Genomic DNA, 23,900 nt, shown 5'->3' with positions numbered 1-23,900 from the left:
AATGAAGCAGATGCCGGGCATCATTGGAGGACGCTGCTGGAACGTGGGAACCAGGTGAGACTTTAAAACTCCCTGGCAATTCCAACCCGAGTGCGGCTTGGGGTTTTTGCTTTTGGCACTGAAAAGTAACCCCGAGCCACACTCGGGAATACCGCCAGGGAGATTAATAAAGCTCTCTAAGACTGGGAAGGATAGACTATAATTGGAGAACCTGCATGATCCAGCAAGCCTGGAATTGATCTGATCCAGGATTTAAAATTTTTACCACCTAATAGCAAATGATTTAAGAAATTCCTTCCAGGTTTGCTGGATCATCCATGTTCTCCCATGATAGTCTACCTTCTCCAATCTTGAAGAGCTTTTATAAATCGGGCCCAATGTGTCTCAATGGTGGTGCCAGAGGGCAAAGTAAATAATTGTGCAGGACAAAGTGACTTCAACAGTTATGGCAGCAATATTGTATATGTGGAAATGCTTTACATTTATGGTTTGTGCACAAGCTATTTGTTTGATTAATGTATTTCAATTCTCAAATGTTGTAACCAAATTATTTTATTTCTGTCTAAACAAACAATATTTCTCTAATAAAGTATAGGATGCTGTAGCAAGAAATTGAAGGACTAATCACATCTAAAGTGCAAATCACCTTCTCTATACATGCAGAGTTCAATTTTGGAGGGTGAGCCCAGTAGAAATGTTGCCTATCAAGTGACAATAGTATAAACTGAACTAGGACCAGTTAAGTTAGGGACAGTGTTAAATCCATGATCTCCTATAATTAAATAAAATGCCTTAAAAAAAAATATACACAGGGCCACCATTGGGGAAGGGTGGGGAGAGGAGCTTCTGTGGCGGGCTTTGATGAAAAGAGCTTGACTTTTGCAATGCTGGAACTTTTAATCATGGGGTAGTGGACCCAGAAAGTTGACCTAGTATGGGGCACAGAAGTTTATGATGTCCGCCCTGTATATATATATATATATATATATTTATAAGTGCATGGGTATTTTTTTTCATAGTCCTTCCTGCAAAGTACGATAAATACCAGTTGAACCTGCTGGTGCACCTATTGCAGGTTCCGGAGATGGTGCGGCAACAATGTTGCACTGCTCCTGAATTCACTCCAATAAAGACTGCGCCAGCTTGCACCACTGTGGGATGCAAAAATGTGGCAAGAGTGTGGCTATTAGTATTGTCACAGCAGACTCACAAGCCTGTTGCATTTCAGTCAGCACTGCTTTCTGGATTTGCACCACTGCATAGTAGCCATGCTGCTTTTTTTTTAGATTTAAGTTGCCTCTGGGGAAACAATAAGTTTAGTTATTGCCAACAAAAAAAAATATGATCTGAAGAAACCTAATGTACAGGAGCCAATAACAAATTCACTTATAGGATATTTTATTTTTGCTGTTTAAAATCTGTGCAATGTCAAAGAACGCACTTGTACGCACATTATGCAGAGATAGAATTATCGCATAAGAGGTGGTCAAAAGGCTACAACCATACATTCCATCTACATCATTTTAATGGATATACAAAGCCTTTGTTCCATTAGATAGTTTTAGGCAATAAAACAAAAATGAGCATAATTATTGGCATCCCACCAAAACATAAATATATAAATTACACTTTTATACAGGATTTAATTTTTTTTATCTGTTTACGCAGACACAAACATTCATAGGCATTACATTATGAATCAGACACTTAACTGCAAAGGAGCAAACACACAATTTAATACATGTATTTCCAGTTTTGGCGTTGAATGCATCTCGGTGGCTAAATGATTACAAGGTGCAGGCTAAGTGAATTAGAACTCTAAAAAAATGCAAAACTAGAGATTATCTTGGCTACGTTTTGTCCTAGCAAACCCTCAATCATGGCAAAACTGGATGGGAATGTATTCAAAGAAGAAATGTTTTGAACCTACTAACACAATAAGATATCCTCAATAATAAATTGGAATGAAATAGTAATTGCAGTTTGAAATCATCTCTTTTCAAAAGATTCTCTTCTAAGGTGATGAACAAGCCATCATAAATTCAAGCTACGCTTGGTTTTAGCACAGCAGCCGTTTTTAAGTCGAATCAGACAAGTCTAGTTCTTAATGAGATTTGGCTTCAGCAATGGGGTTAATGTACTAAAGGAAACAAGGTGATTATTTATCACCAACGGTGAATTATCACCATGCGAGGGTGAATACGGTGATAGTTCACGTGCAAAGAATACCCGATCACATGCAAATGTTTCCTATTTTTACTTTTTTACGATTAGGTATTCTTTGAAAAGTGATTTTAACTACTTTCACAAAGGTAAGCCAAAATTTCTATACAGAGTGAACAATGTTTATCAGCCACTTTTTTTTGGCAGATTTTTTTGCCGTGGCAATATGAGATGCTTATTTCTAGTGCTTCTGGTGCACATTGCCCCTTTACAAACATTGTACCTATGCCATTGTCAATTTAGCTTTTTGTTAATTCTATAACGATAATCAAATTTCCCATAATGGAACAGCAAATCGGGGGAAAAACAGCAATTCCAATGGAAAACGATGATGACAACTGCTTTGCAATTGTGTACTGCGGCAACCAAAGGCAATTTGTTAGCTTGCTGATAACTTGGCACTTGTTATTAAAATTTCAAACTCTTTGATTTTTTCATTCTTCCAAATAATAAAAGATGAATTGGATAAGCTGCAATGGGCAACTGTTTGCTTTTGCCTAAGTTTCTATTCATCTGTCCCTAAATGAGGACCAACAACTTTGTACCTGAAAATTAACTAGCAAACTGGCAAACATTGGGTACATTTGCTATATAGCAATACTTCCTTAGTTACTTTTCACAAACTGATAGGGTGAATGTTGCAATCATGTTATCAATACCTAGTTTTTTTATAACCTTTATAGAACCTTTTAGTTTTTCTCTCATACACTATAAAGGAGGTCAGATATGAGGTCTTAATGACGTTAAGAATGTTGAGCAAGACAATGCCCAATGTATACATTTAATGCAAAATGCATAGGAATACATTCAAGAGTACTGAATACAATAAAGCTACTCTCCCTTAACAAATGACATTGCCAAATAAACAATATGTAAAGGAATATGTTTTTAATTCAGGAATACAAATAGTTCCTTATTTTAGGGAATAAGGGCTATCCAGTACTTGCAAATGGGTCATGAATATGTTTTTAAAAGTCCATCTAATACTTATGTAAACTATTTTATTTGATGTGTAATATATGAAAAAAGACAATTCATGAAAATTGACAGTAAAGAGGTTGGAAGTTGGGTGGAACAAATTGTACAAATATAATTCAATGGGGTCAAAGATCTTGCTTTTGTTAGTGTGTTGTGCCGATTCTAAAATACCTGGCATGTCCCTTAGACTATTTTTTATATTATTGTTAATATTGTTATTATTATTAATAAACAGGATTCTAGATACTTTCTGAACAGAAGTATAAAAATAATCTCAAACACCAATGATTGTTAATTATTAAGCTAAGGGCCAGATGATTGGTGGCAACAGATCATAATTTACACTATTCTTGTGTACCTCCTGGCTGATTCATTGCAAACTGCCCTTTAAAAGTGGTTAGTCAACAAATGATGTCCTGCTGAAGTTCCGAAAGAGCTTAGCAAAACAGCAGTCTTATATATTGTTGTAATATTCTGCAGTAGACTACAGGGGACCTGTCAACAAGTAAAAGAAATATAACAATTTTTACACATTTTAAGAATTCTGCAAATACCTAAGGGTTGCCACTGGTTTCCACCCCAACCTCTACTGTATATATATATGAGATTGTTACAGGGACAATTTTGTCCTTAAGTGTCTGGGAAAAGAGAAATGTTTCCTGCCCAAACAAGGAACCATTGTAACAGAACACATATGACATCATAACATGTTCTTGTATGACTTAATTGCTCAAAAAACTAAACCCCAGGTTTACAAATACCATAGCAGAATATCCTCGAAATACCTGGGCAAACATACAATTTGTTATGGTTTACACACCTTTTAAATGCCTAAAAATAATTTGTATTGTTTTAAAAGTATTTTAGTTTATATTTATGTATACATAGATTTATAAAATTGTAGATTACAGCAGTGTATTACTATGATTACAAGTAGTACCAAAACCAACTGCTGTATTATTGTAGAGAAGGTGATATTTCCTTCAATAATTATATTTATTTGCATAAAACATGTAAAATATATGTAAATGAAATTCATAACTCTTTTATATAGGTTATCATCCATGTAATTTTTACTTTTTATTCAATATTTACCATTTCAAGGGGAGCCTGACGTGAAAAGACATATGTAGGTTGACATTGCTGACCTCCACCTAAAAAATATTAGTTGCTGGGCTGCCAGTGATTTTCCATCTACAGAATGAGTAAGGAGTTCATCTGCTATATATTTGTTCTGGGTCTATCACTTAAAGTACTAAAGTCACATTATCATTGGTCAGCCAGGCAGCAATCACCAATAATCAATTCTCACAAAATACATTTAAAACCTGACTTATCCTAATTACATTCCGTGTGCATTAAAACAAAAATTGTCTTAGGTTCATGTTTACAAAGTAGCCACTTTCTGATTAGAAAAGTTTGTCCTCTACCAGCATACTGTACACAGGGTAAGAACCATTACTGATGGTGAGGGAAAAGTGGTCTTTCTGCAGAGATCCAGCAAACCCCTGCTGAGTCAAACTTGGGTTTTCAGTTTTGTTCTGCAGAGAAATCACTGCTTCCATCATAAATTGAAATTGTTCTTCTTTACTACATGCAGGCTACCAAGGTACACTCAAGCTGTGGCTACTTTCTACAAAAACCATCTGCAAGCCTTTAGACAACTCTTGTTTTGATGCAGCTGGAATGTATCTCAAAGCTTTCACCTCAGATCGGCTTTAACGTATAAATTTGTGATTGTGAACCAAAATCCTTAAGCATACAATTCCGAGACTTTTAAAATATTGCTTCATCTAGACTTTGATTACACTTGCACACAACCATGTTGATTCTTGGAATATTTTAGATGCCACTGGACAAAAGCTTCTAAAGCTCTGCTGACTTGTCTTCTTATAAGTTTGTCTTGTTCCCAATTCAGACAGAAGGCTGGAGTCACAGACAGTCATAAAAAACCAAGAAGATGGAGTCAACAGCACCATAGAAATAGTTGGGTGGAGGCTTGTACATGTTTAAAGTCACAACACTCATAGGGCATGACATACCAGAAGCTAAATTTAGAAGCCCTTTATATGAAATGGAAAATCGTATTGAAATTTTATATAAATAATACATTTTACTAAATGAATTGCCAGAGAACAAGGCCCCTATAAAACTCTCCAACTAAGAATTGACCCATGGGAATTATTATTTTAGATATATCAGTTTTACATACGGCAGCAGGACAACAAAGGATATCACAAACCAAGTGCTACGACATATATTTGCAACAGAGAGAGCTAAATATTTGTATGATATGGTGCTACAAAAATATGACCACACAATGCATTTTTTGGTTCAAGAAAACATAGTAGGCTTTTCGTACTCATATAAAAATGTTAATTTTAGATAAAAATACAAACTTCAACTTTACAAAAAAAGAACACATTTTTGTTGAATACACATAAGCATACATTTTTTTTACCAAAAATAAAGAATTTAGAATTTGTTCAAATACATGTAGCAAATATTTTTTTTCTTGCTACCTTGACACTGTACAATGCACTTACAAAAATAAAAATGTCCATTTCACACCCTGAAAATGTGAAAATGTTTGTTGTGTATGAACTTAAACCATAAAACAAAAAAAATATTAGAGAATAAAAAATAAAATATTAGCATTATTATTAGGCAACTGGCACAAGTTTGACGTTGCACAGATATCCCATGATTTATTAATATACAATATTTTATTTAAATCTTAAATTATGCAGACACAATGGAAACAAAGTTTCAGGACGTATGAGCTAGATATACCTTTTTTTCTTTTTATCATTTTTACATGGTTTATTTAGCCTACATCCCACAAGAGGAAATACTAAAATACTATAATGTCATAGCAGTCATGTATTTATGTTTTTTTTCTGTAATTACTCTCCATTTTTAAAAAATAAGCCAGATCAAAAGGATCAAATGGGATATTTAAACAGTAAACATTTTTCATAATATATATTTATATTTTTAATGTAAATATATATGTACATACATACATATTTTTTATGTATATGTGTTTTTTATATGTGTATATAATTTATATACATACACACAAACACTGACATTTATTTTTCATAAACCAGGGGAGAACTCCATCTTGTTTCCACAAGCTACTAAAACAGGAAACACAAAAGTTTAGTCAATGTAAAGACATAAAATGTTGCTTTTTAATGTACTTTCTTTTTAAAGGTGTGTTCATTTTTGTGGATCTGTTAACTTAAAGGGTTTTTTTGTACATGCTTTTCCTTTAAGGCAAACTCCTGAAAGAGGCCTTCAATGCAGTTCGGGCGACTTAAGGCCTCATGGCCAGCAATTATTTGCATATAGACTAGTATAGATGGCCTACTCATAGTAACTACTAGCCATTACTTTAGGTTTGTGATCTTTTTTGATCTGTTCCTGCTAAGAAATACACCTTCGGAGGCAATCTCCTGCAAAGGTCTTCAATACAGTTTGGGTAACATGAAGTAGACCCGGTGCCCAACAATCTTTTGCATATACACTAATATTGGAGGCCAACACAAATTAAACTACGGGCCATTAGTTTACATGTAAGGCTTCTTGAGAATGATTCCTGCTGTAAAAAAAACACCTTTGAGGCAAACTCCTGGAAAAGGTCTTCAGTGGAGTTTGGTTGACTTGAAGAAGACCCGGTGTCTAACAATCTTTTGCATATACACTACCATAGGAGGCCAACTCATAGTAACTACTAGCCATTAGATTGTATTTTTCCAAGTAAGGCTTCTTGATAAGGATTCATGCTAAAAAATGCCATTACACTAAAGGCTTAGTGAACTAACTAAAATGAGACCAGAAGAAGAATCTTGTATGGTAAATAAAAGTCTCCAAAAAGCTAAAATTTCAAACTTTAAAGTTCCTCTTTATTATTCTTGCCTTAGCAGACGCCATGTAAATTTTAATAGAGTAGGTAATGTTTATATGATTGGCCTGTTAATGAATGTTGCATAAGTATATATACAGTGCTCAATGACAATAGGAGAGCTTAAGGTTGCTGGACCAAGCCAATGCTCACACTAACACTGAATACAAAGTTGACCTGGGAATTACCTACATAAAACAAAGGCAGGTGAAAAAAATGGTGATTATTTATTGCAGCAGCTTACTGGAGCATAAATCGTTTGAAACAATTTCAAAGATTTGCAAGGAAAATTTATGTGCACCAGGCAGATTTTTTTAAAGATAGACTTGAGATAGTTTAGGGGGCTGTGTATAAAGGAAACAACAAAAAAAAACAAAAATACAAATGTATACCATCATTTACTGTTTTTTTTTTTTTGTTACTTGAAAAACACTGACTAACAACTGTCTTAACACAGAGACCCCACAAACAAATACTGATTAAACAAAAAAATTTTTAAAGAGTACCTGTTGCCCCCACATAGTGGTAGCATTTTGTGTGGTGAACTAATAATTTTGCAAATGGTAAGTCAGCACTCTTGCTAGTTCTCAGTGAATTTCTAAAGTTGCTTCCTCTTGAACACTGGTTGAGCCCACAAGACGACTTCAATGTTTGTGTACATTTCAAATGTTTCACAAGAGGATTTTCTTAGAATTACATAGTGCTTTCCTAATCCAATTAGCTTGGTAAACTGAATGTCATTAAATAAAATACATATATATATCTATATATCAAATATACATATTTTATTTTTTTCTAATTTTCGGCAGGCAGGATTGAATACAGAAACACACACACATTCACACACACACATACATACACACACGCAAAAGTCAACACTAGGAAGATCACTGCTACAAAATGACCAATGGTGATCACATTGAACAACAGACCAAATTTGAAGCAAGTGATACCTTCGGCTTCATTCACAAGGGCTTTAGGAGGGCACCCGATGCGCTATCCTGATACCAGCTAAGAACTTCCCTGATTTCCTGGGCAGATTGATGTATTGACCCAAACAGCTCAGTATATACCAGAGTTCGGCAAAAACTGGCTTTGTTTTGTGGTAAATTGTGTTGCCCAGAACTGTCCTTGCAACATCTTGCTTGCACCAGATGTTGCAGGCCCACGGACTTTCCTTGCTTCCCCAGCGGGCCCTCTGGAAAGCGCCTTAAAGCAGGACGGAACACCACCAAAAGCAACGTGCAGGCGCCGGATGCGCTTTGCATGTAAGCCCAAGTGAACTTAGCCTCAGTGCCATGACTGTGCTGCATTAATTAAATTACCCCCACAATGTAATAATAATTACTCTACGGAGTAAAATACCAATGAAAAAAAAGTCCTTTTAAGGCTTCCCAGGTTTTTGTGAAGACTTAAACATCACAAAGCAAGGATTTATTGTGTCGCAAGTCTCTGTGTAGACAAGTTCAGTTGATACATTCCTGGTCTTTTCATTGCCACTAGTCTGTCAATGACCATCCATCTTCGTCAGTGTTAGCAGGCACATCACTTGACATAAAGCACAGCTGCTTTCATATCAGGTCTGTATTCATTTACTCAGTTTTATGTTATTTGTTTTTTACCATGTCCTTTTTTTTTAACCAGTCTGCCATTTTGTTTCATTGCCGCTGTTTTCTGACAAGGGGAAGCGTCTCTTCTGTGTAAGAATGCTACAATACTTGCTTTGATGTCACAATAAACAAATGTACATTGTTCTTTTGTTCTCACAAAGTGTCCTTTGAACCTTTTTATTTTCTTATTTTTTTGTTTTTTCTAATCCTGTCTTTCCACACAAGGAAACAAAAAAAAAAAAGAGAGAAACAAAAAAAAAGTCTATAAAAGCACCATACGTAGAAGATTCAGGAATGTAACAAAGTGTGTACATCCAAGTCCTAGATGATTCCTTCTAGCTTATTTTCACCTCACATCTGTAAATAAGAACAAAAAATATTTATTACAACACAAAATACTTTACACCAAAAAAAAATATTATGCAAATTGAAAACATATTCAGCTAGTCCACAAAATATATATTTTGTTTTTTTACCTTTACAAGTCTCAGTTTTTTTCAATTTATTCTGACAGTGTTCAACAAAAGGTTAAATTTTAGCTTTTTGGCCCTTTATGCACAGTTCAGGGAATTATGAGCAGTTTCTATAAGCAATGAGTCAAATGCCCCAATTGGTCAGTTGCTGGGGACACATGTAATACCTTTGTCACTACAGCACATAGCAGTGATATAGGGATCAGAGAATGGGATCACATCTGAGAGCGGAGGCAAGAGGGACGGACCTTTGGAGAGGTGAATATATTCCCTTTACTTAAATTGGCCAGGTTGTTTTATTTTCTAATTTTTCATCAACCCCATCCTATTTTTTGGTCTATTTAATTGTGTGGAGGCCGAAGCAAGCGGACAAATTTCATTATGATCAAAAGGCCAACTGAAAAAAATGTACCCCACCACCGTATCCCAAATCCGTCCCATGCCCTTGTGTCAGTTTTATACTTTATACACAAACTCATCATAAATATGCACTGTGGGGGCTGATGATTTTGTCATTTCTAGACTTTGAGAAAAATATAAATTCCCAGAAACATTCTGGATTAGTGCTAAATGATTACAGACAATTGCCAACCACAACAAATCTTTCCTTAGCTCAACAGCCAGATTCACACTTTTACCACATGACTAAATGTAAATCCATATTTAATTTAAACTTCCTTGTCACTTCTTCAGGCTTCATTTGAAACAAGATCAAGGGATTTAGAATGAAAAAAAAAAGTGTTTTTACCCATCAAGATTCCACACCAAGCTGAGTTTGATAGTACAATCTATTTCTACATGCATCTGACTGGAAACCTCTTTTTTCTTCTTAAACAAATATTTGAACATTTAGCAACAAAAAGCATTCATTAAAAGATTTGTATAGCAAAACCCGGAGCATTGCATGCTTTGAGCAGTCAGTTCCGCTACTACACAAGAAAATACAATAGATGAATGGCCAACTGAAGACCAAAAAACACACAAATCCTAGGTCTTTGTTCCCAAGCACATGTGTGCATAGGAAATTGTCCTTCAAAAACACAGGGAAATTCCCAAACTTAATCAAACCTAAAAACAGGCGAGTAATAAAACTATTTCTCTAGTCCCTAAGGACAAAAATATGTCCCAACATCTGACCATTCAGAAACATTACTGGGCATTTTAATGATTATGAAGCTTGGAGCCTAGTAACAAAAACCAAAAAGACAACTGCTTATACATCTGTATTATCCATTTCACTTCTTCGATACATTATTTTTACATAAGAGAAAAATGATTCTATTAACCACTATGTGTACTTTAGCAATCCTGACCCAACACAGTCTAATATTTGGGATTGGTTCATTCTTGGTTCATAATAAATGATCAGAAACCAATGTGTAACTAAGCTAAATGAAGCTCATACATGGACAACAAAGTAGCAATGATATTATGGTAGACCAAATCTGCTAATACAAGACACATTTAAGTAAAGGAAATGACTAATTGTCTAGATAAATATTTGCCTAGACATCAGCTGAGCAGAAAGAGAACGATATTCATACAATAAACACATAAGGATACATGCAATTCATAATACACATGATCTGTATGACCATTTAAAACTTGTAGATTTCAAACATGATGTTCTGCCAAACAGGTGGAGGGCATTAATGGTCAGTTTGCTTTTATGCACACAGCCAAGTTTAACATCGGTTTCAGTATACAAAAATGTATTGATTGTATTAATAGCCATCAGATTTTGGAACAACAACAACAACGTTACCAAGTCTTCAGTTTTGCCAAGTTCTGCTAAATTTCTAAACATGTTCCCTATTTATTGGAAATTAAAAAAAAATCAGCAGTACTGGCATATTCAAAGTAACTTAAAAGAAATACACATAAATTGTGACAAAGAAATATGTTTTAATACAGTAAAACTGAGCATTGCAAGTCATATTTTGTGGAATGATAAAGCTGAATATTTTTCCAGTAATAATTTACAATCTATTACAATATTTCCTGCAAAACATTTCATGCACTGTGAGCCCCCAAAAAATCATCCGCATAGAAAGAGGCACATTCCAGATCAGTTAAGCTGAAGCACAAGGATTGTAAAAAAAAAAAAAAATTAAACACACAAGAGGTGAGATAGGGAGACAGCCGAGGAATGCGAGATGCATATGGTGATGTGTAGCTTGAAGAAAAAAAATTCCAGCAGGTAGAATTATCAAAGCCAATCATTTTAATCTTTTTGAAGCCTTAAGGTAACAGTGTCAAGATTTGAACAAGTGATTGTGTTGATGTGATAAACAGTTGATTAAAAGCTTGGGGAAGTTTTTTTGTTTAATTTTCTCTGTTGCTGGTGGTTATTTTTCAGCTCTGAGTTCCTACCTGCCGAGAAAAATTATTTCCAGCTGGGTATTAGGCAGGCTTTAGTTTTTTTCGTTTCCGCTTTTTACCTGTTTCCCTAGGCCTTCCTGTTAACACAAGGGTAGGACTGGTGAAAAGGCCTAAGGAAACGTATTTTATTCAGTTATAAGAAAATATGTATTTATAAAGGCAATTTCCTAAAACAAACTGGTTAGCTAGGCTTATCTGACGCCTTTACAGTGACTTACGTTTTCAAATCAGTTGTAAGAGACTCTGCTATCACTTTACACTTTTCGGGATAAATGTATTACCAAAATGAAAAAATACATTCATTTATGGTGCATTTAATATGGAACTTTCCTGTTTTTTCTGTAAAATGGTGCTATAGTTTTTTTCAACCTCAACCACTACTGGAATTGCCCGAGGTTCTCATAGGTAGACAGTTGAAGTCTTGGATGCTCTGTAATGATATTCCCAACAAGATGGAAGAGCTCTAGACTGTGTCAATGATGCTTTCCAGGTAGCGACCTACAGCCCTGGTGACATCATGGCTAGGGAGAAGGTAGGTGGGTTGAGAGAATAGTTTAAGGAAGCGTCCACCACCCCAAAAAATGATGGATGTTGAATACAATTTCAATGCTATTCAATAGATGAACAGATTACCATTTTAAAGACACCATCAATATATGTTAATTTTGATGCATTTTTATTTTTTAATGTTTAATCTGAAAAGTGTAAAATGAATATAAAAAATGTCATATAAAAAAAAAACAGTCATAAATATAATTCATACTGTGGCTTTAAGAATTTGTAACATTTTAATGCAGTAATCCAAGTAAATAGTTCAATACATTGCTGAAACCAAAATATAATTGTGTTCTACCTACTAAAATATATAATAAATCTCTGCAACATGATTAAAGCTGGGTGAAAATAATACTTTGTACTATTAGGTAATAAACACTTTATTGTGCTAAAACATATCTATTTTGGTTTGTTATTAGGTTGAAAGGTGTCAAAGTCCCCAGAGAATGAAAAGCATAGTAAGCTATAAAATATTTTGGTTCTCACCCTTCCTCACAGTATTGTGCCCAGTTGGAGAGATATTCTATTACTTCCTGACCTGCCAAAAAGTTAGAGTAAATCTCCCCAAGAAGGACAAAAAATGCCTAACAGAAAAGATGTTTTTGTGTTTGTAATAAATGTAAAGCATCTGTTCAATGATCTAACAAGTAAGAAAAATAAAAGTGAAATAAAGCCTTCAGTTTCATAGTCATGCACCCACTTTGAGAATTCTATCCCACCCCTTCCCAATGGATTGAAAATAGCTCAGCACTGTCTTAACGTTCTCTGTGAAAAAAAAAACAAATCTATGAGGGTACACAATGCCGAAAAAACATGGATTAAACACCGTGTGACATGCACAGAAGGTAGATCCCCTTAAATGTAATATTAAACTACAGTGTGAGGTTACCAAAATACATGTACAATGAGTTATAAAGGATGACTTATATTAGTAACTGCAAATATTAACAGCAATGAGTGGAGATTTCCACAACACAGCTAGAATATAGATACCAATCAGTTATTCTTAAGGAAATGACCTTGACAAAGTCAACCCCAGGTACCGTCTAGAAGAGCTATTGCGTACCAGAATTTCACAAATACAAGTTTATCTGAATGTAAACAGAAAGGCTCTAAATACTTTTGTATTTATCTAGAAGCAAGCATTTTTTCCCTGTGTTTCTACAATATTTGCAAGGAACAGACATAAAAAACAATGAATATAAAGTATTTATTAGGAGGTATAGACCTATGGATTTATTTTCATGATAATATGGTATTTATATTTTTATAAGATAGAAGGAGTAGCTAGGTTTTATGTGATTGAATGCCTTCTAAAGACAAACCAATAAAATATGTTCAGTTGATAATGAAATTATACATTATTTAGATACAAGCAACCTTTAGGCCCAGGGAAAACTATTAGTAAAATACTAAGGCTTAGCTCAAGATATTAAGGTTCCTCCAGAAGTAAAAGTAGATTCCTTGAACAGTTAGCAATAATGGATTGATCTGTCACCTACATTGACCACCACTGAAAGGGCAATTTTCTATTGACTTTCTAGGTAAGGGATTATATAAACAACGACCACCTATATAAAAGGGGCTACACTTTTTATTACTAATCTGTAATACTCTTTACATTATATTGTAGGGTGGCACTTTCCCACTATCCACCAATGTAAGGGGGAAATGAATTGATCATTAACACGAGGGATCAGTTATGCACAGACCACTTGTGGATACATGTAAATAAAGCAGGGTAATATTGCAAATTAATCCAACCTCAAATACTCTAGGTATACCACATTCTATATTCTTTCATTGATAGGTTCTTAAATGTAGTGATCAAGCTGACGTACCATGAACTTTACAAATTATCATATAACCCGTTTTCCGATCTGACAATAATTAAAGGGTTAAAGGGCAGAGAAAGGCTAGCTTGGAAGAAAAGGGAAAAAGTAATCTCTAAAGCATTATGGATGAGGAAGGCTCTGTATTAATGACAATGTTGCTCAAAAGAGGACTCCCTTGCCTTGGCTCCAGAAGTATACTTCTGTTGTTGTTGGGGATCAGGAATTTCTCTGAGTAATTGTCAGACCCTCATTGTAAGATAATGGTCAGAGCGGATTTATATCACCTGCTTTGGACTGTATTGGTCAATGCAAAAAACCTTGTTTTCAGTGGTGCCAGTTCATACCAACACATTTACTTTTATCACAAAACATTGCAATTTGCAAGATGCAACAAAAAAAGTAACACACAAAACAAAAATAATGCACCATAAAGGTTGAGAGGCTAAAGAGCTAGAGTTAAATAAGGCAGCAGTAGGACTGTGCATGGTCTTTCTAGGCTCCAATAAAATTGGGGGTTAGGCTTTAAGTGTCAATAAGGCAATATGTCAAACAACAGGCACATACTTCCATGGTTCAGGTGTTTGTATACCGTGTTTATGCCTCCTACATCATCCAGGGGACAGGTCATCCCAGGAGCTATTTGTCCAGCTGAACTTTAGAATGACCCATTTTTAGGAAAGAGCTCAAGCTTAAGGACAAGGTCATCTATCCAGAATCTTACCATCACAATAAAAAAATGAGCAATAAACACCTTTATGGTCAAATGCTCAGTCACATAAGTAGTCAAAAAAATTTGTAAAAAAAAAAACCTGTCAATTCTCTGCAACTTCTAGTTTTACTCCCTATCGTAATAGCAAATATTGGACATTTTAGCCCTTTATCTCTGATTAAAAAAATGTATAAACTGATGATTTATTAGTTATTACATTTGGCACATTTAGAACACACTCCTGACAGCATTAACTTTACAACAAAACCAAAACACAGGATTTAAAATGGTCTTACCAGTTTCTTCTTCTCGGTAATCTGAATTAGAGTTTGTACAAGTGCATTCCAGGTGCTCCTCTAATCTCACTAGAACCTCTTTTAATTTGGGTTTTTTTCTTACATATTCTACTTTTGCCACCTGTAACAAAAATAAAATCGTTTCAGCACTGCAATGACGTAAAAGGTATAAACAGCTGTATATACATTATAAACATGATATATTAGTGTGCTTTGAAGTACCTTGTGCAAAATATGAACATAAAATAGTATATATGGACAACAAATAGTCCTGCTGAGACAAACCCTGCACAAGCATGATACACTGTTGTCACTATCAGCAAGCTGGCCCGGATTGGGAGCCGATTCTGTAGCAAATGCATCAGTGCATGAAACAGAAGAGGTCCGAGAACATCAGCAGCACAAAGATGCAAAACAGGATGAATACTATGATGTCCTGATGTCCCTCAAAGGGACCTACTTTGAGGGAGGACCTACTTGTATGTTTTTGAGATGGGGGAGGAAATCCAGTTAGTGTTTACATCTATTTAGGATCATTTTCTCCCAACATGAAATCACAGTCTTTTATCCGTAACTAGAAACAAAGCCTGCCAGACAAAATGACGGGCAAAATAGGAGGCTTTAGTAAATGTTGTACTTACAAATAAGTATCTCATTATAAAAGTACAGATATGCCAAGGCCTTACACCACAGGCGCCTACCCACTAAGCTCATATCCTGGATATCTCATCTCTCCAAAATTCTAACTAACTTTATCTCTCAGCTTGAACTAGCTTGGGCAGGCTGTCATGGCAAGCTCTGAGTAAAAGATTGTCCCTGTCCCACATGGGAACACACCTGTGCACCTTGGAAATCCAATAATTCTCTCACTTTGACCTATTGCAATGATACCCCATCTCTTCTTCCATCAACTCACAAGGAGGGGCAGTATAGGTGGGATGGAACTCTCCGATGTAATATCAGTAGCTATGTACCGCACAACAACAGACTTAGCAGCACAGTCTCACTGTACCATGCATCCGCTTTTAGATTCCCACAAATCCCCCACATCTCATTACAATTATACATATGCAGACTACACAAAAACAAAGAATGTTGAATTTTGTGTTCATTTACCATAATATTGTAATCCATGCAGTCAATTAGAGTTGGACTTTAGCAACAGCCTAGGCACACCAATTCTGGTTGGTTGTTATACGTTATTGCAAATCACTAATCATTCCCCAATATTTAAAGGACACTTGTTTTTTGAAAAATACATGGGGGTGACCCCACATGCTGTTTAAACAGGAAATACAGCAGCATAGAACAGCGATTAGTAACAGATAAGAAACTGCTCACAACCATAATAGATAAAATACTTCAAAAGACTTTTCTAGGGTCAGCTGGAACAGCTAGCAACTTGAAGCTTTGTGCATGTGATGTATCAAATACTGGCTGATGGAGTTCCTCCTTGAAAGGCACACAAAGTTGCATTAAAATTTCAGCTATCCTGCCAAAATCTGGCTGGCAAATGGCATTCTGAGAAGTAAATCAACAGCTTTTTGCAATAAGTTATACAAACTTAGTTGGCCACCAGTTTTAAAACAAATGGCACAATGGTATAAAAAGAGGGCAACTTCATCATGGTCAATGGGCTACATCACCACGCAGAGTACTTCTAGGGTTGAATTGAAACTAATTTGCCCTATTGTGTCATTTCATTGATAAAAAGACTTCCAAATACTGACATCATTCTGAGATAACACAACAGGCAGTAAGATTAAACAAAACCAAGGAACAAAGATAGTCACCACTGTTGTTACTTTCAGATCTTGGTTGTAGAATAATATTGACAATGTGGTATGCCAAAATCAGCTTGAATCTGGAGATAAACATTGTAGGAAGTAATATTTTCCTACATGACCACACCAATAAAGGAGTGTACATTAGTTAGAGGTTGGCACAGACAAGGGAGCCAAATCTCTGCACTAGTTGTTGGGCTTCCAAGGCGGACTGCTTGCTTAATGCTTACAATTCAAAAGACCACATTATGCAATTGAATTTTTTTCCTTATACATTAATACTGCTGTCCATCTATGCAATTCTGCTGGTTCTTTTTTTTTTTACGTGATTAAAGGAACTATGTTTAGCAATGGCTGAACTCTTGACCAATGCCAAGAAAAACCAAGTACAGATTGCTAGGAAAGCAAATGTGAAAATTTGGTATTTAAACTTCTGTAACTACGATACTGCTATAATAAATTTATGTGCGGTTTTACCTAGCAAAGTTGCATATCAAACAGTTCCAAGGCTTGCAAACACCTGCCACACAGACAATTTAAAGATGTATTATTGTGTAAATTAATTTGTGCTAGAGTGCCAGTTCCTAGCAGAGCAACCAAGGCAGGAGCAAGGACCTCAAAAATTGCATGATCGGTATAATGTTTGCTGTTGCAAAACAAACGTTACTATTTACTTTATAATACTGAACTAAAACTAAGCACAAACAAAAAAAAAACGTGTTAAAACTATGCAAGGGGGATTCAAGCATGTCAACCTAAGAAATGTACAGACGCTTTTCCTATCAACTTTAACATCTTATTTTTTTTTGATGGCTTGCAGCTGACACAATATGCACCCTAAGCACAGCAATAACAGTGAGCCTAGGGCTACACAGGCATTTTTTTAATCTAGCATTCGTGTGAGTTAAACTGTATGTAGTCAATTGCTTGCTTTATACCATATTGCTTTTATTGTAGGCTGCAACACAAATGATTAGGAGCACATTTTTGTCTGATTGTTGTTCTTCCTCTTAAGATATGGGACCCAGGAGAAGTTTTTAGACTTGTATATGCTCAGCCAGTTTGAGTCACCTTTTTTAATAAACACTGTGCAAAATGCTTTATTTTAGACTAGTCAGGTCATGCCTTAATTTCAGACCTTCTTCTAAAGTCTACAATACTGATTCTGAAAAATGATGATGGCTGTGGCAAGGGGACCAATCGGAGTATTCTAGCTATCAGAATTCTTAGATTATAATATCTAAATATCATTTTACTCCTAAAAATACTAAATTTTTGCACCTAAAAAACACCTCAAAAAATAAAACATTTTATCTTACACTTAGCACTTCTCATAAACATTATCACACATCCACTCAAGGATCAAGAGAAAAAAAATCCTTAGCACAGTAGTCTGACTTCAAGTATCTAAAACTCGGTTTTCAGTCACTGCCCTTTTTGTCAACAGGACATGGAGCCTGCTTTCATGAGCCCGGCAAACAAAAGTACTATAGTTAGACAGTAGCAAGTGGGGGGGGGGGGGAGTCAAACTTGAAGGCATTTTCCAAGGCTGTCAGATTTCCATTGAACAAGTCAGAGCTGTCTGTGACATGTATGAATGCTTTGCAAGAAGGTCAACTTTGGGTCGAAGTAATATGTTTTAGCTCCTTTTATCGTGAGCTCCGTTGGTTAATGCTTTTCAAGACACTGGGTAAATTTGACTCATCCGGCATGAAAGAACAGCTAATCTGAAAAACTCAAGAGGATCAAATGATTATTAAGACCTAAAAAGGGAGATCTAGACAGCAGTTCCAACAGATCTGTAATTATACAGCCAAGTTTAGGCTCTTAGTAACTGTCTGTGTTAAGGACTGATCTTGGAAAGTCCCTTTTGCTAAGCCAAGGAAAGACCAACACAGTGTCTCTGTACATAAAGAACTGAATTCATTCCAGTCAATGCACAAATACAGGAATTTAAATTTAGCCATTATAAATCACTCAAAGAACCACATTAATAATTGTAATTACATTAATGACTAAAAACATTAAAAAAGTTATTTGTTAAGGGAACATACTATAAAAGTTCGTACTTGCAGAAAGTTAAAAAAACTTTTAAATATATGTTAAGTGTAGTTGAATGTTAGAAGTTATCCGACATTTTGGATTGAAGCCCAACTGAAGAAATATATCATGAGTTAGAAAGGCCCTACCCTAACACAAATGGCTTTCCTAGAATTACCTCACTATACTGTTGTATAGCTGTTGGGGTATGCCAAATGGCTGTGCGGTCTAATGGACACCAAATTAAGTGCCACAGTAATGTAAGTAAGACCCAGTCATTCATACTGCCACTTTTTTTTTTTTTTTTGCAATAATATTTTGCAGTTTAAGTGCTGGAATTCCCATCAGTGCAAATAAATCTCTGGTGCATCCACAAAAATGCAAAGCAGGTCTCAGAACACTCACACATCACCAATAAACTAGATGGTAATTTGCTGACCTGCAATTTAGTGTGCATTTCAAATGCACACCAATCACAAGAAAACCATACTGTCTACATAAATCCTAAGAGTCACCCTATTGAAGTTTGGAGCTCTGCAAGGAAATTTCTTCCCCACAATTCTAGCATTACTTTATATATTTATTATTTATTCTCTACATACACATAGAGCCAATGAAGATGCAAATCTAGAGCTTGTAGCTTTAACCAAATTCAGAACTGAATTATTGCTATCTGTGAAATAAGCACTGCAGATAAATTGCACCGTAGCAGCAAACACAGGCAAGCATAGCAGCCCAAGGTCATTATAACAAGGCGAAGCACAACACCAGGCCAAAGCAGAGCACTAGTGTGCAAGGAAAAATTAGACAAAACGTATGCTGAGTACTGGTAATTATCCGGCCAACTCCGTAAATTGTCTCCTGTGTATGTAGAACCTAAAGACAAGGAAGCCTTACCAAATCTAGTCCACCTTTAATTTGAACCCTGTGCATTAACCAACCAAAATCGGTCCTGATGGTTCATGACCTGATCTATACATAAACATATGTTTGGGCTAGGATCAGATATGGCTGTCATAGTGAACTACATCAAAATACATAGGCTGGATATGCTCCACAGTGCATATGTGTACTTTTTTTTCTGACACAGCACACCACAACACATGCATGCCTTTCCATCTTTACTATCCTTTTAATCTTTAAAAAAAATCACTATATAAATTAGCACAATAAACTAGCAATGCCATGTAAAGCTTATACTATATGTTTACTGGCCCTTTATATCTTGCTAGTAGCTTTTTCCCAATACATTGCATGACAAAACTGTGAGTCATCACTTTCCCTGCCAGAAAAATTTATTCGATCACCATAAAAGGTGTTTTGTTTTCTTGGAAGCTTCAAAAATGTGATATTGTTTGATTTTGAAAAGCAACAAATCTTTTTTCTAGCTTTTAGAAGTAACGTTTATTTTATGTGTAGCTTTTGCCATTTTTACATTCAAGATACAAGATAAAAACACACAAAGTACAGGCACAAATATGTACACACAACCTTTTCAAGACTCACAAAGTTACAGGTCTGGACAGACAAATACAGCTGCGAACCTGCTGTGCCCTCCAAAAGCAGCCTCTAACCTCATCCAAACACCAAATGATAAAACCCTTTTGTCAAAAGTCAGCCCGGTGTTGGTAACTCTTAAAGAGCAGAGGGGTGGGCATGACAATACCAACACAGGAGATCTGGACAAGGTCTTTGTTCCTCTCCTTTTGACAGTTTCATTTTCTTTTGTTGGGCACAAATCACAAAGCTGGTCAGATCTTTGCAACCACGTTCTAGAAATGTCTTTTGGACATCATCTGTTTGGAAGATTTAGACAGCAGCCAAGAGACATCTTTGTTCTTGAAGACTGTAAAACCTGGCTGACATAGAGGTGCAAGATTGTGTGGTAGTTGTTGTAAGATTAATCTCCAGGCATTTAGGGTTGCCATGTCCAAAGTTTACATAACAGATGTGATATTCGAGATGAATTGAGCCAAGTAGTTCATTTTAAAGTAATACATAATCACTTCTAAATGACAGACGTTCTTGGTATTGTAAAGAAAAAATTTTCTACATGTTGCAAAGTTTTATCTCATCGGTGACAACCTTTATGTTTTCTACACAAAGAGAGAAATAAACCTGTCATCACACCCATATTTTTACCAATGGTCAAGAGATTAATGGGACTGGCACTCAGAACATAGCCAGCGATATTGGGCATATCTCTTACTAACGCCCATACTCAAAAATCTGCCCATTATTTACAACTCTTACACTGGAAGTGTGATAAATAAATCGCCAAGATGACAGATAACTGCTTTACAAGAACTGTACACTGATGATATTTGGAGAGACCTTTCCCGTCAATGAGCCTGATTTATTAAAGCTCTCCAAGGCTGGAGAGGATACACTTTCATTATTGAAGCTGGGTGATCCAGCAAACCTGTAATGGATTTCCTAAAAGTAATTTGCTATTTGTTAACAAATGTTTTTAATCCTGGACCAGATCTGTTCTTTCACCCAGCTTCACTGGTGTAAAGTAATAAGTGCATACTCTCCAGCCTTGGAGAGCTTTAATAAATCAGGCCCAATGTTCCACCTAGCATATCCACTAACACACTATAAACTTCATATCTACTTTTAGCCCGATACCTGCGATCCAATTACAACCAGATTATAGAATCTTCTTACATTAACTAACAAATGGGTAGTATATTGACCACCCAAAACAATTGTGTGGCCAGCATTTGGCAAGACATACAATAACCACAATTCAACTAGTTACAATCTCACGTTCATTATTTACCTTCGGCATATAACAGCATTCATAAACATAGCTGTGTTTTACATAAACCTATATGAGAATATTTGCAAGAATTACAATATCCCAATATATGCTATTAATAATATATTGTATAATATTATTTTATATGTATATTCATAACTATCGCTCTCTAAAAGATACTCTTTTACTATAATACTTACTCTATACTTATACTCTTTATTGTGCTCTTTAGAAGCCGATTTTTTTTTGCATATTAATATCTTGTATGTGGATACACCCAGATAACACAAATTTGTATTTTTCCTCTCTAAGATAAGTGACATTGTTAAAGTCTGCCTACATGCTCACCTCCTACCCATTCTGAATTTGCTATCTCAGCAGAGCAGGCCTTGAAAGTTTATTGAGTGCTTTGCAACACTCATTAGGTTTCCTGCACTGACGACTGTCAGATCATCCTGCACATCCCATCGCTTTCTAAAGTCTAAACAAGACCCCCGTAACAATTAAGGAATCGGTACATGATCTCCTGTCTCTGTGCCCCATCTCCACCACATGGCACAGCAATTATTAAACGTTTTTAATTTTTAAGTCAAGTTGTGACATTCTAAGTAACTACACATACCTTTGACTTTGTAAAAAGAAACTTGAAGACATTTAAAAGAAGCATTATTGGCCTAAGACATCTCTTCAATGCAAGCACCTTTCCCAATGTGTTATCCCTTTAAACACAAATCACTAATAATATACCAGAAAAAGTATGCTCCTGCCTTCCTCTTTGACATGGCAACACAATATACTTCTGGCTCTGAATTCCAATGTATGTATTGTCAGGCTAGCCAACTTCATTTCTAACACCCTGCAATGAACACAGACCTCTCCTCATCTCCATATGCCTATGCACAGAAGGTTAATAGCTGAAGTAAAAGAATGACAAGGGCAAAGCTATAAAGAATTGGCTTTACTGCTGGAATTTGTGATCAGCAAATACTATATTTATGATCCATCATCTAGGGTTTCAGTGATACAACATACACAATGTAGCTTAGTCAATGGACAACCTTTGATCCGCAACAGTACCAAAATTGTAATTTATAAGGAACCTGTCAAGGTGTCCATCTTCTGACACAGTCGGAACACCCATCCAGCACTGTTGGATGCCATGGCCTGTGCATGATTCTGCAAAACTATGATTTTAGCACATAGTACAGTTTCATAGACAGTTCACTAAGCCCATTACTAATCATAGTTTCCAGAACAAAAACAGCAATTCCATTGTATATTTAATGAAAAGACGCCAAATGTTAAAATCTCATATATATATATATATATATATATATATATATATATATATATATATACACATATCCTGAATGGTGTAACTAAGGATAAATTGGTTTTTAAAGATGGAGAAAAAAATGCCCATACGAGCAGTTTGGTTGCTGAGGCTTTGCAGCTGCCAGTTGCTGAAACTGCAGAGGATTTCAGCCAGTTAAGAGTAGAAATTAGCGTGGGCTGCGAAATCATCTGTGTGTATTACAAGAGGAAATACATTGCTAAAAATGATGAAAATAATAGCACAGAGAAAGAATAACATGTTTTAAAGGCCTGAAACTAAGAATTAGAGATAATTCCACAAAATGTCTACACAACATCAAGTTTTTTTTATATAAAGATTACCATCCTGTAATTGCCATATTTGAGGCTAAGGACACACTCTCCCCTCAGTTTGCATCTACTTTATCAAGGTCCAATCTACATGATTATCCTTGACCAAGTGCTACTGACAAGATAAGATACTGTCTGAAATTAGTTCAAAAGGTTCACAAAGATCACAAGGCTGGATGAAGAATATATTCAAACATGTATTGAACCGTTGGCCTGGAGAACAGCCATAAAATAGGTTTATTGGAAATCACTATGGCTGCCCATACCCTTATCATCTAAATGTCCATGAATCTTTTTAGAATGCAAGCTAAGGCTTCCAGGCATGTTAATGCCTTGCTGAATTTGGCCCTAATGGTTTTTAGAAAACATAAGACAAATGGAAACTGAGCTGTGATGTTGTCTATCCATGTCTTAAACTGTAGGGTATACAACTGCCTGAAGAAACAACTGGTTTTAGATTTAGATACTTCCAAGTCAACCACCAAATTATTTAGGGTAAATTTATCTAGGTTCAGTTAAATCCTGGAGTATATGGGAAAAGGTCAGGGCAACAGGAACACCCTGACCTCGAGTTTCTTTATTTAGACCTCTTTATCAGACAACCCACAGGTCTTTTCAAACTTCCAGGAAGATGACTACAATAGCCAGGCCAGGTTAGGTTTGGTATTGGAAAGCT

The 23,900-nt window shown here is 35.6% G+C and overlaps 1 protein-coding gene across 3 annotated transcripts in view; it reads right to left on the bottom strand.

Annotated features, from left to right (window-relative positions):
* Window positions 1-1,381: 1,381 nt before the first annotated feature.
* Window positions 1,382-23,900, bottom strand: part of PDGFA (platelet derived growth factor subunit A) — a 42,213-nt gene continuing 19,694 nt past the window's right edge. Inside the window, exons 5-7 of one of the 3 annotated variants that reach the window (XM_072417825.1) lie at window positions 14,972-15,092; window positions 11,568-11,686; window positions 1,382-9,078 (exon numbers count right to left, since the gene is read on the bottom strand). In XM_072417825.1, the coding sequence (XP_072273926.1) occupies window positions 11,598-11,686; window positions 14,972-15,092 (210 nt within the window). In that variant the 3' untranslated portion in view covers window positions 1,382-9,078; window positions 11,568-11,597. The remainder of the gene's footprint in view (window positions 9,079-11,567; window positions 11,687-14,971; window positions 15,093-23,900) is intronic. The other 2 variants (XM_072417826.1, XM_072417827.1) reach the window with 2 other exon arrangements.

This window comes from Pyxicephalus adspersus, chromosome 7, assembly GCF_032062135.1.
Source record: "Pyxicephalus adspersus chromosome 7, UCB_Pads_2.0, whole genome shotgun sequence".
NCBI classification, from domain to species: Eukaryota; Metazoa; Chordata; class Amphibia; order Anura; family Pyxicephalidae; genus Pyxicephalus; species Pyxicephalus adspersus.
The sequence above is the reverse complement of the archived record's forward strand: the minus strand, read 5'-3'. Positions and strand labels throughout refer to the sequence as shown.